Raw genomic sequence first — 13,713 nt, 5'->3', positions numbered from 1 at the left:
ATGAGACAACTAAGAATTCCACAAATACACTAGCTACTCAGTAATTGTGCCAAAACAAAATTATTCCATAACACATTTGTTTATCTGAAACTAGCACCACTTAACAGAATACACTGATTCAATTTTCATTTTATTATATATTAAGTTCTTTTCATTTTCCCTCTCCTCTATTGGCCAACTCAACATCACTGCCTACTTTTGTCAATAATTTGTGTCTAGACTGCTCCTTCATTGGATTCTCTTCCCATATTCACTCTGTTGGAGCCAGAGTCCAGATCTATTCATGGTTTCCTCATATCTTTCATCAATTTGTTGGTCCATCAGTGTTATCCAAAAACACATCCAGTTCCACATTTATACTGTTGTCAAAGTTGACCTCATACCACATCTCTCAACCAAGCCACTGTCAGTGTCAGTTTGCTCATTAAGCATCCAGTTGCAAAGCCACATTTTCTTCAGTTAAATGCCAAAAAGATCGTGCCAGCAATTCTATTCTGCTTCTTTGTCACTGTGTCATCCTTTTCTAGACTGCTGATAAATATCCAGCTAACTCAATCCTAAACTGAGTTTCTGACCTCGTATCCTCTCTCATCACAAAATCCCCTCAATTTCCGTTTCTGAACCATTGTCCTTCTCTGCCATCCCTTAGCTAATCAGCTACTGCACCCTTTATCCATGCTGTTATCTGCAGAGCCAACCATTTGAGTCCACTGCTGACTGACCATCTAACACTTGTAAACATTTTATCCAAAGATCTGCCATTATCCTAACCTAATACCAGTTTCATCTTCCCATCTCCATGTGCTTGATGACCTACTTTAGCTCCTGGCTTAACAATGTCTCTTTAAATATTTATGGTCATGTTCCAGTCTCTTCACGGCCTTAACCCTGACCCCTTCCAGCTTCTTACTTCTCTAACCCTTCTCTTCCATATCCGCTCGTACTTTAGGTCAGGATTGGCATTTGTGCCTTGAACCTTTTTAAATTCATTTGTGGGATGTGGGCATTGCTGGCTGGCCAGCATTTAATACCGTCCCTGTTTACCCTTGACAAGGTGGTGGTGAGTCACCTGCTGTAGGTTGACCCACAATCCCAGTCCGGAGGGAACTCCGGGATTTTGACCCGGTGACAGAATGTATTTCCAATTTTGGATGGTGAGAGGCTTGGAGGGGAACTTGAAGGTGGTCATGTTCCCGTACATCTGCTGTTCTTGTCCTTCCAGATGGAAGTGGTTGTGGGCTTGAAAGGTGCCACTTGAGGATCTTTGGAGAATTTCTGCCCTGATTTCTAGAATTCCCTCTCAAAAAATCACGCCACCATATCTTCCTTCCTAATATCTCCTCGCTTTCATCCGTAATTACTTTGTTTGATTATGATCCTGTGGCACACCTTTGCAACATTGTGCTTCATGGAAGTATAATATGCATTTAAATTGTTGCTGATTTCCTATTAAAAATAATAATTTGATTTTACTTTCCTACTCTGACCTAGCTAGAGGAGCAAGCTAATTTTTCTCGCTGTATCATTGAGTGACACTTTGTAATTTACTTTCCATACAAGTAATATTGTTGCTTTTGAGTGCTAAGTTTCTGTGTAACCATCTTGTGTTTTTGTTTGCAGGCAACCAGACTGGAATGCAATATTACACAGAACCTGGAGCACCTGTTGTTAATCCCATTGCCTCAACCTATCAAATTCAGCCAAATTTTCCTCTACTCAACCCAGCCTACCCACCCCCGCCAGCCTACTGCAATCAGCCACCCCCTCCATACGAGCAAGTTGTTAAAACATCAAATAAGGAAGGTGAAAGATAAATATCAGATTTCAGTTAATATCCCTTTGTAGACTGGCAACCTCTGATCTACGGGAGAAGTTTCAGAGAGATGCAAATCTCTGGGCATATACACTCAACCACAGTTCATCCGAAGAACTGCATTTAGTTTTGATGCATTTTTGATAGATTAATATACTGTAGACCCTCCAGTTTATGTGGTCAAAGCCTTGTTTAAAAAAAAACATGTTCAGTTTCAAAACTGGGGGTCTAAGGTAGGGAATTGTATAAACTTCACGAAACAAAGAATGTCTAGAATTCTGTAGAAACTTTGTTTTAAAACTTACTCTCGTCCTTGGAAATGGTTTATAAGTAACATTTTAATCCTCCAACCCTGTTTTGGTCAAATTAAAATAGAAACAAATTGTGTTAATCAGTTTAACTGGACTTGTTTATTGATGGTTAATTAATGTATAGTTGCTAGAAGATAATGTTAATGTGAATAGTCTCTGTTAATAAGCATACTACATTTGTCAGCCAATCTTAGACTTTTTAAAAGGTTTATGATAAATGGAGGGAACTCACATTGAACAATATGCTGTGAATAAGTAAGTCAGACATTTATTTTAACCTACAAACTTTTTTCAAAAATTTATACATTTAAATTTCAGTATTGTTCACATGCACTAGCATCGTAAAGGTTACAATTAGATGAAATGTTTTTTGTACAGAAAGGTTTAGATATATTTTCATGGAAAATTTGGATTAGCAAACGGTAGGTAGCTAGTGATACTGTTTCCTAGATATGAGATGATCCTATCCGTATTATTGTAGTGAATGGCGAATGGTTTGGTGTTTTGATATTGTACTTAGGTACATGTGTGAGTAACTTCACTAATTTGTTTTCTGTTCTGAATGAGTTTTTAGTTTCTTATCACCTTGCAGAAAGATATTTCAGAGAGGTGAATTTAGTGCTGCAAAACAGAGAGGAGAGCCTTAAATAATTCACTCAGCAGTAGCACTATGCAGCTCTGAAAGCTGAACAACTCCATTTTCATTGTACAGCCGTAAAATTCAAAATAACTCTGGAAAAGTTATTGTTCCAATCATACTTAATTTTAATTTTTTAAAGTGGCTTGTCTTATGCATGAAATTCCTGACAAATTTTACACATTAGTTATGAAGAAAAGGTTTTTGTGTGCAAACAGGTAATTTGGATTTTATTTAAATTACAAATTATTTTAAATTTAAATTTTCCATAATCGTTAATGCAATTGTTAATTTTTTTGAAAAACTACAATTTAAGGCAAACAGCTTAAACTACATCAATGCTTTGTAGTTACAACGTCCTTTATTAAAGGAACAATTTTGATTTTTTTCAAATGAAAAATTGCACTGATCATGAATGATGTATTACTCAATAGAATGTAAATAACCATGTTTTGATGCAAAGAATCAGTATTGAACAAACTTACACTGCACTAACGGTTGCTACAATAAAATGCACCAGTAAGCAGGATTTTTCAAAACAGCAATACTTAAAGGTTTTCATGTTTTACCTCCTCCTAAATAGATTACAAATTTGTGTGTAAGATGACTGATCCTCAATCATATTCTTTTTTATTACTTATTACTAGTTGTAGAACTGCTAATATTCTTATCCTATAGTGTGATTTTGAACCTACGATAAAATGATGGGATTGGGGAAAAAAGCAAGTGCATATGCATTCAATAGTGAAGCAATATATTTTTGCGTAAATCTAGAATAATGGTACAGATTAGAACACAGTATGGGCAAACTGAGGCCCTATTGCAGGAAGAAAGTACTGTGGCCCATGGCAAATGTGACATCACTTGGATGATAGAAGAATCATTATGACGGGAGAAACTTGGAAACCTGAAGGGAAAGTTTGGAATTAATTGCATTACTGCCTCGCAGCCAGCCAAGCACAGTGAACCAAATAGCTTTCTTCAGTGCTGTGAGATTCTTAGTCTTGAAACCATATTTCCTGTTGCCAAAAGGCTAATGGGGAATGCAGGAGAAATGTACAAAGTTTTCCAAAGGTGTGTGGCATTAAATTAGAATAAGTTTATATTTTGAGCTGTTGGTGGAGAGTTGAGTGCATATCTTCAGAGGATAAAACAGAACTAAAGCATTTTTCTTAAATAGTGAAAGATTGGCAAGTGTTTGTGTACAAAGGAGCCTCGATGTCCTTTGTAACAAGCTACTAAATCCTTGCATATTGTGAATCAGTTGTGTTTAGCTTTAGTAACCCACACCTGAAGCATTGTATACTTAGCACTCGAAGGATATACTTGCCATAGCAGGAATCTAATGGACGTTCACCCAGAATAATCCCTGGGAGAATGGGATTATTTTATGAAGAGGCTTTGACAAAACTAGGTCTGTGTTTTGCAAAATGAAAGGAGATCTCTTTGAAAATTATTGCATTTTTACAGGACATGACTGCATGGTTGTAGATGGGATATTTCTTATGGCTACTGGGATTAGAATTGAGGATAGTCTCAGAAAGGTGTAGGTTATTTCAGATTGAGATGAAATGGAATTTTTTTCACTTGGTGTGAATTTTTGGTATTCTCCACCTCAAGCTGTAGAAATATTCAGTCATTGAGGTTCAAAACAGTGATGATAGGTTTCTGCAGACTCGCGGCAGGAGATGTATCCATATCATGGAAAGCGAGGTCGAAATAGATGACCAGTTGAGATCTCATTTGAATTATACAGTAGGTTCAATATTCTAAATGGCTAATTTCTCCTGTGTTAAAACCTTGGCAGACGCTGTACACTTTTCTGACCATTGATAATTATAATGGTCTGCCCTAAATTTATACCTGGGGAAGCCTCCAAGTAAATCAGTGCTAATCCAACATTGTCTCCTATGGCTGCGGGCATAAAGGGAACTTTTTATTTCCCAATTTTTAACTAGGGATGACACTTCAAAAGTATTTAACTGGCTCTAAAGACTTTTGGGTGGTACTGAGATGGGAAAGGTGTTACATAAATACAAGTTGTCTCCAGGGAAAGGTATATTAGGTTTTGGAATATATTAAAGCTGAACCAGTTGTACCATTTTAAGAAATAATTAGATGAGTACTTGAAAATGAAAAAGGGTATAAAAGGAAGGAAGAACATTTAGGTTTTGGCCAGAGTTTCAAGTTGAATTGGCACACAAGGAACCAAATGAATAATTTGTTTAGTGGAAAATGCTCCAGATAAGTAGATCTGAAGAGGAGCTAGTATCCGACAGGTACGGTGGACTCAATGAGTTTTATCTGTGCTAAAGTTTCTATTATTCTAGTCTTTACACGAATTCACGTGTTTCAGTAATTACGATTGAGTGTGCATGACTAAGTAGTTTGTTACTGCTGGATGACATTACATTAAAGGGTAATGTTCTTAACCACTCCTGACAGTACATAATCAATAGTTTGCCATTATCTGACAGTTTCTGGAGAGAAAAAGAATTTTACAACTTTGTACTTCTGTACATAGATAATTTGAGTGAAGGAGTTGGTTGAAAATTCTACTGGTTTATCAAATAAGACTACTGTCTCTGGTCACTTCTTCAAGTTCTTCCCTTCCACCTCACCTAAGTGACTGTTTCTTATGTGAGATTAGATAAATTGAGTGTGACCAGGCTACTTAACTAGCTTCTGATGCAGCTAATTCTGTCTTTACCCAAACTCAACACGTGCTATTTCATCAGGCATCGATTCTTTACAGAAATGATCGTATGGAATATATCAAGAGTTGGAGGCGGGGTATAGAGACAGTTTCACTTGCAAACATAAAGATAATTAGAAATGGCTGGAGAAACATCAATTCTGCTGGAGAATTACTGGACTCAAAACGTTAACTCTGCCTCATTCCCAAAGATGCTGCTAAGCCTGCTGAGTTTTTCCAGCAATTTCTGTTTTTGTTTCACTTTCAAAGTACTTATTTTCCTTTGCCTTTACTGCTGCCCCAATATGTACCAAATTAATTGTTTTGTTTATGTCTAAATAAGTATAGGTTTGGTGAAGTTACTGGCTTCCAGTTATATGATGGTGAGCATCATTAGTTTAGCCTTTTCATGTGAAAAGGCTGAAAACCACAGGCTGATTAGGCAGTGATTGGAAGAATGCATTGGAACACTGTGACTTGCTGTAACAATGTGACTTTTGTTGTAGTTGTTTTCAGTTTAGGAAAAGAGCCATTCAAATCTGAGAGGTAAACATCTAAAATCGTAGACTTTAGAACTGTAAGACAGCTAATAAGAAACCAGGAGTAATTAGAACTTCAGTCTGCAGCTTTGTACTACTGAATGAGTCAGGATGGCTTTGAATTTTTCAGTTCCTACTCCAGTGAAGCTGAAAAATGACATGAGAAAGATTTGGAACTACTTCCTGTCTCATGGTAAAAATGAGATAGCTACAAAGTTGAACAGAAAACAAAAGTAGTGATTCTGTTATTACTGATAGGAAACAGTGCTACAAGCTGTATTATACACTAAACCTGAATGGAAAAGACAATCTGGAGAAATCTTGAGAGCCTTAAATACACATTTTGAGCTAATCTTCCAGTTATTTGTGAATGGTGCATGCTTCACAGCAGACCATAAGGAGAGGGGATGTGGAAATATCGATCAGATTATGACAGCATGGGGATGTCTAGCTGGACTGTGAGATTGTAGGTGACTGAAGGATGACCTCATTAAAGATGCCATGATAGCAGGTCTGTTGAGAGAAGAGAAACTGACTCTAAGAACACTTACATATGCAGAAGCTCTGAGGTTGTTTATCCATCAGTTGGAGAGTAGTAATGGGAGAATTGATGAATTTTTGTGTTATGCTCTGAAACGGTCCAGACTTAACAGTAGAATTAACTACAAAATGGAAAAAAGGAAGAAATATTTCCAGCAGAAGTGTTGCAGAGAATCATGTGAAAGGAAAAGAAGAATGCCCAGCATAGGGAAGTTTTTTTTTTAACTACAAGGAGCTAATCACTTGGTTTGGTGAGTGTGATTTTTGCTGGAGTGAAGCAAAGCAAGCCTATAAATTTCGCTACCAGAGAGATGTCAGATGTCTGAATCACTCTACAATGTCAAATAGATTGGCACTGTCCCACCTAAAGGTGCTAACTGGTTTGAGACTGCTGGAACATGACTGCAGATGGTAAGAATAAAGTGAATGTGAAGTGACAAATGGGCAGCAGTGCTGTGAATCATCATGAGCTTCAGAGACCTGTGCAAAGTATTCAAGATGCTAACCTAAAAATGAACCCATTGAAGGTAAAGTTGAAATTGTATGATGGAACATTGCTCATCCCAAGAGGACAAACAAAACTGCAATAATAGTGCAATGAGAAGAATGAAAATTTGCAGTTCTAATTAGTAGACTTTAAATTGAAAGGTTAGGCTGGTAGCCTTCACTTAATGGAAGAAATTTGTAAGATTCTACAGTGTTCCAAACCTTTGACTGTTGAACAGATTCTAAAATATAACAAGGATACTTTTATTGGCCTTCTTAGTCGACGTGGAGAATATTACCTGAAGTAGATGAAGGTTCGATACTCACTCAGTGGGAAGAATTCTAGCTGTCTTCAAGTCAGGTCTGAAAGACAGGAAAGTGGAACTGGTAAAGAAAAGATTAATGATGGTTATGACAACTCCTGCCAGGACTGGCAGCATGGTGGTAGTGGAAAAACCTGGAAAGTTGTGTGTGTGAATACATTGAAAGTATCTTAGTAATACTTTAAGGAGATTTCACTACGCCATGGTAACCCTAATTCCCAAGGCAAAAAGTGTTTCCCCTAGATGCGAAGGCTGAATGGTTTGTGAGTATGTATGTTACATCAGTTTTCTTTGGGTGTCGTTTGGGAGTTTCAGGTTGTTATGCATGTTTGTCATTTCTGCTGTTCCGGATGAGTATCTGGACGAGTCTGTGACTTTCACATCCTAGGCAGTGATATAAACGGAACAGCATTCCCTTGAGCTGAGGAAGGAGCATCATCCCAGGAATGAGCAACAGCTGGATAAATAACGAACAAAACTCTTATGTAACACTTAGGGTTTGAATGCTGTAAGGATTATGAAAGTGATATGGAAGAAGAAACAAAGTTCTTGTTCACAAGTGATTGCACTCTTCATCCAACATGTAACTTGGAAATGTAGGTGATAGTACATGTAATTCTTTTTGGTTGTTTTTTTATGAGGGATACATTGTGAAATACATTGTATTCTGACTTTCTGTAGTCTTTTGACCTGTAGTTGCTTTCAGTTTAGGGAAAGAAGTTGTTAAAGCTTGCCCATACAACAAATAGGAATACAATTTTTCTTGTCTAAGGAAGGACAAAATAGACCCTTGCCTTAAATTTACTTGCATTATTTAGAAAGCTCCATTTCATGGTTTTGGAAGCAAAGATAGTGTTTATTTTACATTTCAAATTAATTGCAGGCAGACACTGCTCTCCTGAAGTTTGAATTCCAGGCCCCCTTTTTCAGAGTTTCTGAACTGAAAGATTTGATGCAACTTTGTACCTTTTTGTAAGGTCTTGAGATGAATTTAAATTGTTTATTACTCCAATGTCAAATGAATTTGGAGCACATGCTTTTTGAATATTCTTTTCCCCGTGCTTTTGAGTGACGATTTCAGAGTGAATCCCACCAGTCACAGAATTGGCTTAGTAAATTTTGGAGCAACTTGCTTCCTGTTTTTACTTCAAAATTATTTTATTTATTTGAAGGACATTGCCTTCAAGAATACCATATTATCATCAAAATAGTAAAATACACTAGCTTTGCTAAAGTGAATGTTATGCACAACTTCACAAATTGCATGCTGTAAAATGTTTTTCCATCTATGATTTGCTCTGTAAAGTAGAAATTCAAAATGGCTTGGTAGTAGTTCTGGTTATCGATAATTTATAAAGCTCAGGGACTGCATTAAAACTTTGCAATTTATTACCTTATTTGTAAAATTAGTTGAAGATGTAATTTTTATTTAAAATGGTTAAGTTTAATAGTACTGCCTTTGAAAATAGACCCTAATTTTTCCATCTAACTATAGGTCTGAATTCAAGTCTACAGTATTTTTAAATGGGAATGAAACTCTCTAACTAAATGTCTTTCAGAGATGTCAACATTGGATGTAACAAATGAAAATTTCGTAAACAGGGTTTTAAGGATGGAAAGTTGAAAGTATGTTTGAGGGTTATTCTTTCTTACCTGGAAACCAGGTTGGAACAAAGGGCAATGAGCTTATAGATGGAAAATTATGGATCAAATTGGTTAGATTTTGCTCACATAATTGAGAAATAAATGTGTAATAGTCAGTTAAAATCAGAGAATTCAACAAAGAAGTTGGGGAAAGTTCCTCTTCAGTGTCTGTGTTGCCATCAGTACGTTGTTCACATTTCTCCAGTTCATTCCTGTGTATATACCAGTGTTTGCATTGATCTATGCTAATTATTAACCGGTTAGTAATATTTGATGATGCAATTAGAAATGTATAATTAGTTAGAACATGAATTTTAATAAGCAGGCTATTTTTGTTGTGCAGTGTTGCACTTCAACTTTGCATTTCTATCGGGCTTGTAGCCTTGAAAAGAATGTCTTAAGGCACTTCACACAAGTATAAGGGAAAATGTATGCTCGGACAAAAAAGGAACCATAAGGTTGATCAGAGAAGTAGATTTTAAAGAGGGCCTTGAAGGGGGTGGTCAATTTAATGAAATGAATTCAGAGCATGCCTTTGGTTATTGACATTGACTAAAGTTGATAGGGTGAAGTTAGAAGCAAATGTACAAAAATGTCAGAAGTGGTGCTTTGGTGACACCATTGGGGGTTTAACCATAAACCTGACAGTTTTAAAGTTGAGGTTTATCTTTTGAAATTGTTACATATGTTAGTTTCCGTTACAGAAAACTGTTTAAGCATTGTATCAACATATTACGGGCAATGTAATCTGTCAAACATTAATGCTTATTTTACCTAAATAAAAGAATGTTTGTGTGCATTATTTCAGTTTCTTCAATTCTGTAATTATCTGCAGCAATGTAAGAGAAAGCAGGCAATAAATTTGAGCAGCGTTATTTCCAGTTGTTTTATGAGGATCACTTAATAGTATTTACAATTTAGAATGGAATTCCAAGCAGCCAAATTGTATGTTGCGTGAATATGGTTTGTAGAACTGTAGAACCTATTAACCTGCAGTCAAATGGGAAATATTTTTCCATTGATTTGAATGTTTTTAATGTGCTCCTTTAGAAAACCTGTGTATTGGAAACTGCTGGAATTTTGAAGCAGGTTTGAATGGCTGCTCGTAGAAAGTATAATTAAAATAGATTTTTAATTATCTTTGAGCCATAATTCATGTCAGTATAATCATTCAATAATTGCGTACTCTAATCATATAACTAAATGGCAGCAAGCTTTAATATGACTTTTTTTTCCATTATTGCTCAATGACATTTTCATGGCCGTGCTCCATTTTAGTATCACAACAGGGCAAGAATGCAAACAAACAATTTACTGTTGCATTCTGCCATTCTCATTCATTGACAGACTTTGCTGACAGCCAGAACTTCTGCTCAAAGTCGTAGAAAACTTCAAGATTATATACTAAAAATACTAATAAAAGGACAACTGTTAAAAAAAACCTGTTTGGCAGGAAGGTGATTTTTGCTACTAATGAGAATTTATTACCAGCACCAGTTTCTCATTTATTTTGGACTTCAACAATGCTAAAAATCCAAGTAAACACCCTTTTCTGTATTAAATGTGTTTGAAGTGCAATTTATTCCTGTGAGCTGCATGGTTATAGCATTTTTTGTGAGAAGAGATCTTTATGAAAAAGTTTCTCTCTGCAAAATTAATTTGGGAAGTTAACGGAAAGAGAGACAGAGTACACATTAATATAGTGCTGGTTACAGCCACAGGACTTCCTAAAGTGCTAGAACACTGAAATACAGTTATTGTTTGTGGCCAACTAGTTTGTCTGTTGACAGAGACTGCAGAACCGAATTTTGAATGTTACTGAAGAGCAGAAGATGACCAGGAGATATTTTTCACCCACATACAGTACCTTTGACAATGCTCACTATTGAAGGAGTGAAGGGATGCTGATTTGAATCTACTGTTCTGTGTATTTCATAATATGGATTCTGCTGTAAATGGAAAAGGAGTTGCTTTCTCATGAATGAGAAAGCTTTATGTTTGACTAAACTGTAAGATGAGGATTAGAATTGGGTGAGGCTGGATATGTATGGGACATCAGAGTGTATTGAGTGTAAAGGTAGGCCCAATTTTCATGCCCATAAGACTCAGCCTGCTAATTCATACATTTAGTAAGTAAGAACACAAATCCAAAATTGCAAGACCTGAATCTGTGTATTTTCCAGCGGCAAATGTAATGTGCACTCCCGAGTTTCCAAAGGTTACTTTGAACATCTCAGTGTGGCCCTTAGAACTGAAAATTGATTTCTAGGACTACAACTGTAACTAGAGGGATCTATAAGGTCTTCACTTGCTTTAGGATCTTATGGAAGATGGCTGCAGAAATTATTTGTGCGACAGAAATAAATACTAAGAGCTCATTGAGGTAGTGAAGTCTAAAATCACCCTGGAACCATTTTTCTAAAATTCTCCTGCTCTCTCTCCAATACATTCATATCCTTTCTAAAGAGTGGCGACCTGAAATGCACACAGCTGAAGTCCAGTTAGTACGATACACAAGTTCAGCATAACTTGCTTGCTATTGTATTCTATGCCACTATTAACAGTTGCCTCCGTGTGTCCTGGCACCTTTAATACCTTAGTGCACATTTACACCCACGCCTCTCTGCTCCGGCACACCCTTTGATTAGAACGCTACCTTAGCTGTGTCTCTGTGTTAATTTCTACCACTGAATAGAAAACACATCTAATGGTCTTATGTGGTCACTCTCTACTGTGATAAATGCCACAATATAAAAGCCTTTCCATTAACACAATAGGAGGTTTGTAGTTATAAAAAGTGCTAGAGAAACTCGCCACATTTGGCAGCATCTGTGATTGAGAAAAAAAGTTAGCTTTCGGAGTCTTGTATAACTCTTCACAACTGAAAGGTGTTGTAAAATTGTGTTTTTTTTTAATGCTATAGACAGAAGGAGAGGATGAGCAAGTGGAACAAATTGTGAAAGTTCTCAGATTTAAAGTGTTTGCCAGAGGTAGTGAAAGGAAAATGAAGTTGTAAAAAGGGTTGCAAATGAAGGTATGAAAAGGAGAAAATAGGTCTACTGTGTTTGATATTTAGATGCAGGGGACATTTTTTTACTGGTTGATGAATCTAGAACCAGAAGTCTCGGGATATGGGGTGAGCCATTTAGGATTGAGATGAAGAAACATTTATTCAGTCAAAGGATGAACAACTGTGGAATTCACTACCTTACGGAAGACTTTAGAGGCTTGGTCACTGAGTATGCAAGAAAAAGATTAACGTATTTTTAAATAATAAAGCCATCAAGGGGTACGGAAAGAAAGTGGGAATGTGGCATTAGAGGATGAGCCCTGATCATATTGAATAGTAGAACAGAATTGAAGGACTGAATGGTCTATTTCAGCTCCTGTTTTCCACATTTTGAGGCTGTTTCTATCACCACCTGACAAGTCTTCAGATTATTTTAAAATGTGGCAGGCTATTGGGTTCCCATTTCATCTTGTTCTAAAGTGCTAGCCACACCAATTTTGGGTGCATCAGTAGACTGTTTGAATGGCATCATGATGATAAATCATGCATGTCTAATTTTTTCGATGCATGTCTTACAATCTTGGAATAGAATACAAGCCTGGTTTTCTTACCACGTTAACTTGTGACCCACCTGGTTTCAGCACGATAGTGTTAGTTGACGTCCAGCTACTATGACTCCATTAAATGTAATTGTCATTTACTGAACTTTATCTCTCTCCTAATTTCTCAAAGTTGAATCTTGAGAGTGGTTGTTTCTTGTGTTTTGCAGTTCCCGCTTGAACCTCACGTAAAGGGAAAGTCCGTGCTCCTGGCCTATTTAGATGAATCAATATATGTAATAGCTTTCATATGTTACTTAAGTAGTTTTCTGTAAAATGAAGTATCATGCTTTCTAAACTTTTTAAACACCTCCATATTTGCCAATCTGATTGAAGGATCAACTTTTTGAATCTTTCATTCTTTCTCCAGTTGCTCTAAGATTTTTAACTTACTACTGTAAACACTTTTGTACTGACTGTGCACTCTCAGTATAGTTAATGTGTTAACATGATACACTTGCTCATTTTTCTCCTCTTGACGGGGATACTGTTTACATAAATAATTGTGTTTCCTTTTGATGAAATCCAGTGAACCTTGCATAAAATGTTTCTCCTGAAATTTGTGTAATGTTGACAATTTTTCTCCAGCCACAGAATTTCTACCTGTACCATTTTATCTGCTTTACTTTTCATTGTTAGTTGAGTACTCTTCAAACAATTTTTGGCCGATCTAATTGGTTTATCAAGTTTTCTTTAATCAATTCACTGATCCTCTGACCTAACGTCCAGATATCAGTTGAAAGGGATAGAATCCTACAAGCTCATCAGGAGTGTTCCTAATGACAAAGAGTAACAATGGTAATGTTTATCCCATTTATTAGGATATGGCTGACAATATTCTGTAGTTATGGTCTTCAAACTGTGATGCTACTTTTCCAGGATTCTTTGAGATTGTAAATGATAAGTGAAGATGTAAATTGTTTTGGTTCCAAACTATTCATTATTTCTTATTCTCATTTGAAGTATTTGTGACACTGTTTTAACCTTGATCTGATTGTATTTCCTTGGGCAATCTGTATCTTTAAAAAAAATAAACTAACTTTTCCACTATCATTTTTGCAGTATTTTCTCTCATGGCACTACTTTAGGAAATCCTATTGAAATACCTGTAATAGT

At 36.3% G+C, this 13,713-nt stretch overlaps 1 protein-coding gene across 1 annotated transcript in view; it reads left to right on the top strand.

The window, feature by feature from the left end:
* Positions 1 to 13,647, top strand: part of vopp1b (VOPP1 WW domain binding protein b) — a 71,862-nt gene extending 58,215 nt beyond the window's left edge. The window contains exons 5-6 of the mRNA XM_048551577.2: positions 1,621 to 1,803; positions 12,768 to 13,647. Of these exons, the coding sequence (XP_048407534.1) occupies positions 1,621 to 1,803; positions 12,768 to 12,778 (194 nt within the window). The 3' untranslated portion in view covers positions 12,779 to 13,647. The remainder of the gene's footprint in view (positions 1 to 1,620; positions 1,804 to 12,767) is intronic.
* Positions 13,648 to 13,713: the final 66 nt, after the last annotated feature.

This window comes from Stegostoma tigrinum, chromosome 2 (genome assembly GCF_030684315.1).
Source record: "Stegostoma tigrinum isolate sSteTig4 chromosome 2, sSteTig4.hap1, whole genome shotgun sequence".
Lineage (NCBI taxonomy): Eukaryota > Metazoa > Chordata > Chondrichthyes > Orectolobiformes > Stegostomatidae > Stegostoma > Stegostoma tigrinum.
The sequence above is the reverse complement of the archived record's forward strand: the minus strand, read 5'-3'. Positions and strand labels throughout refer to the sequence as shown.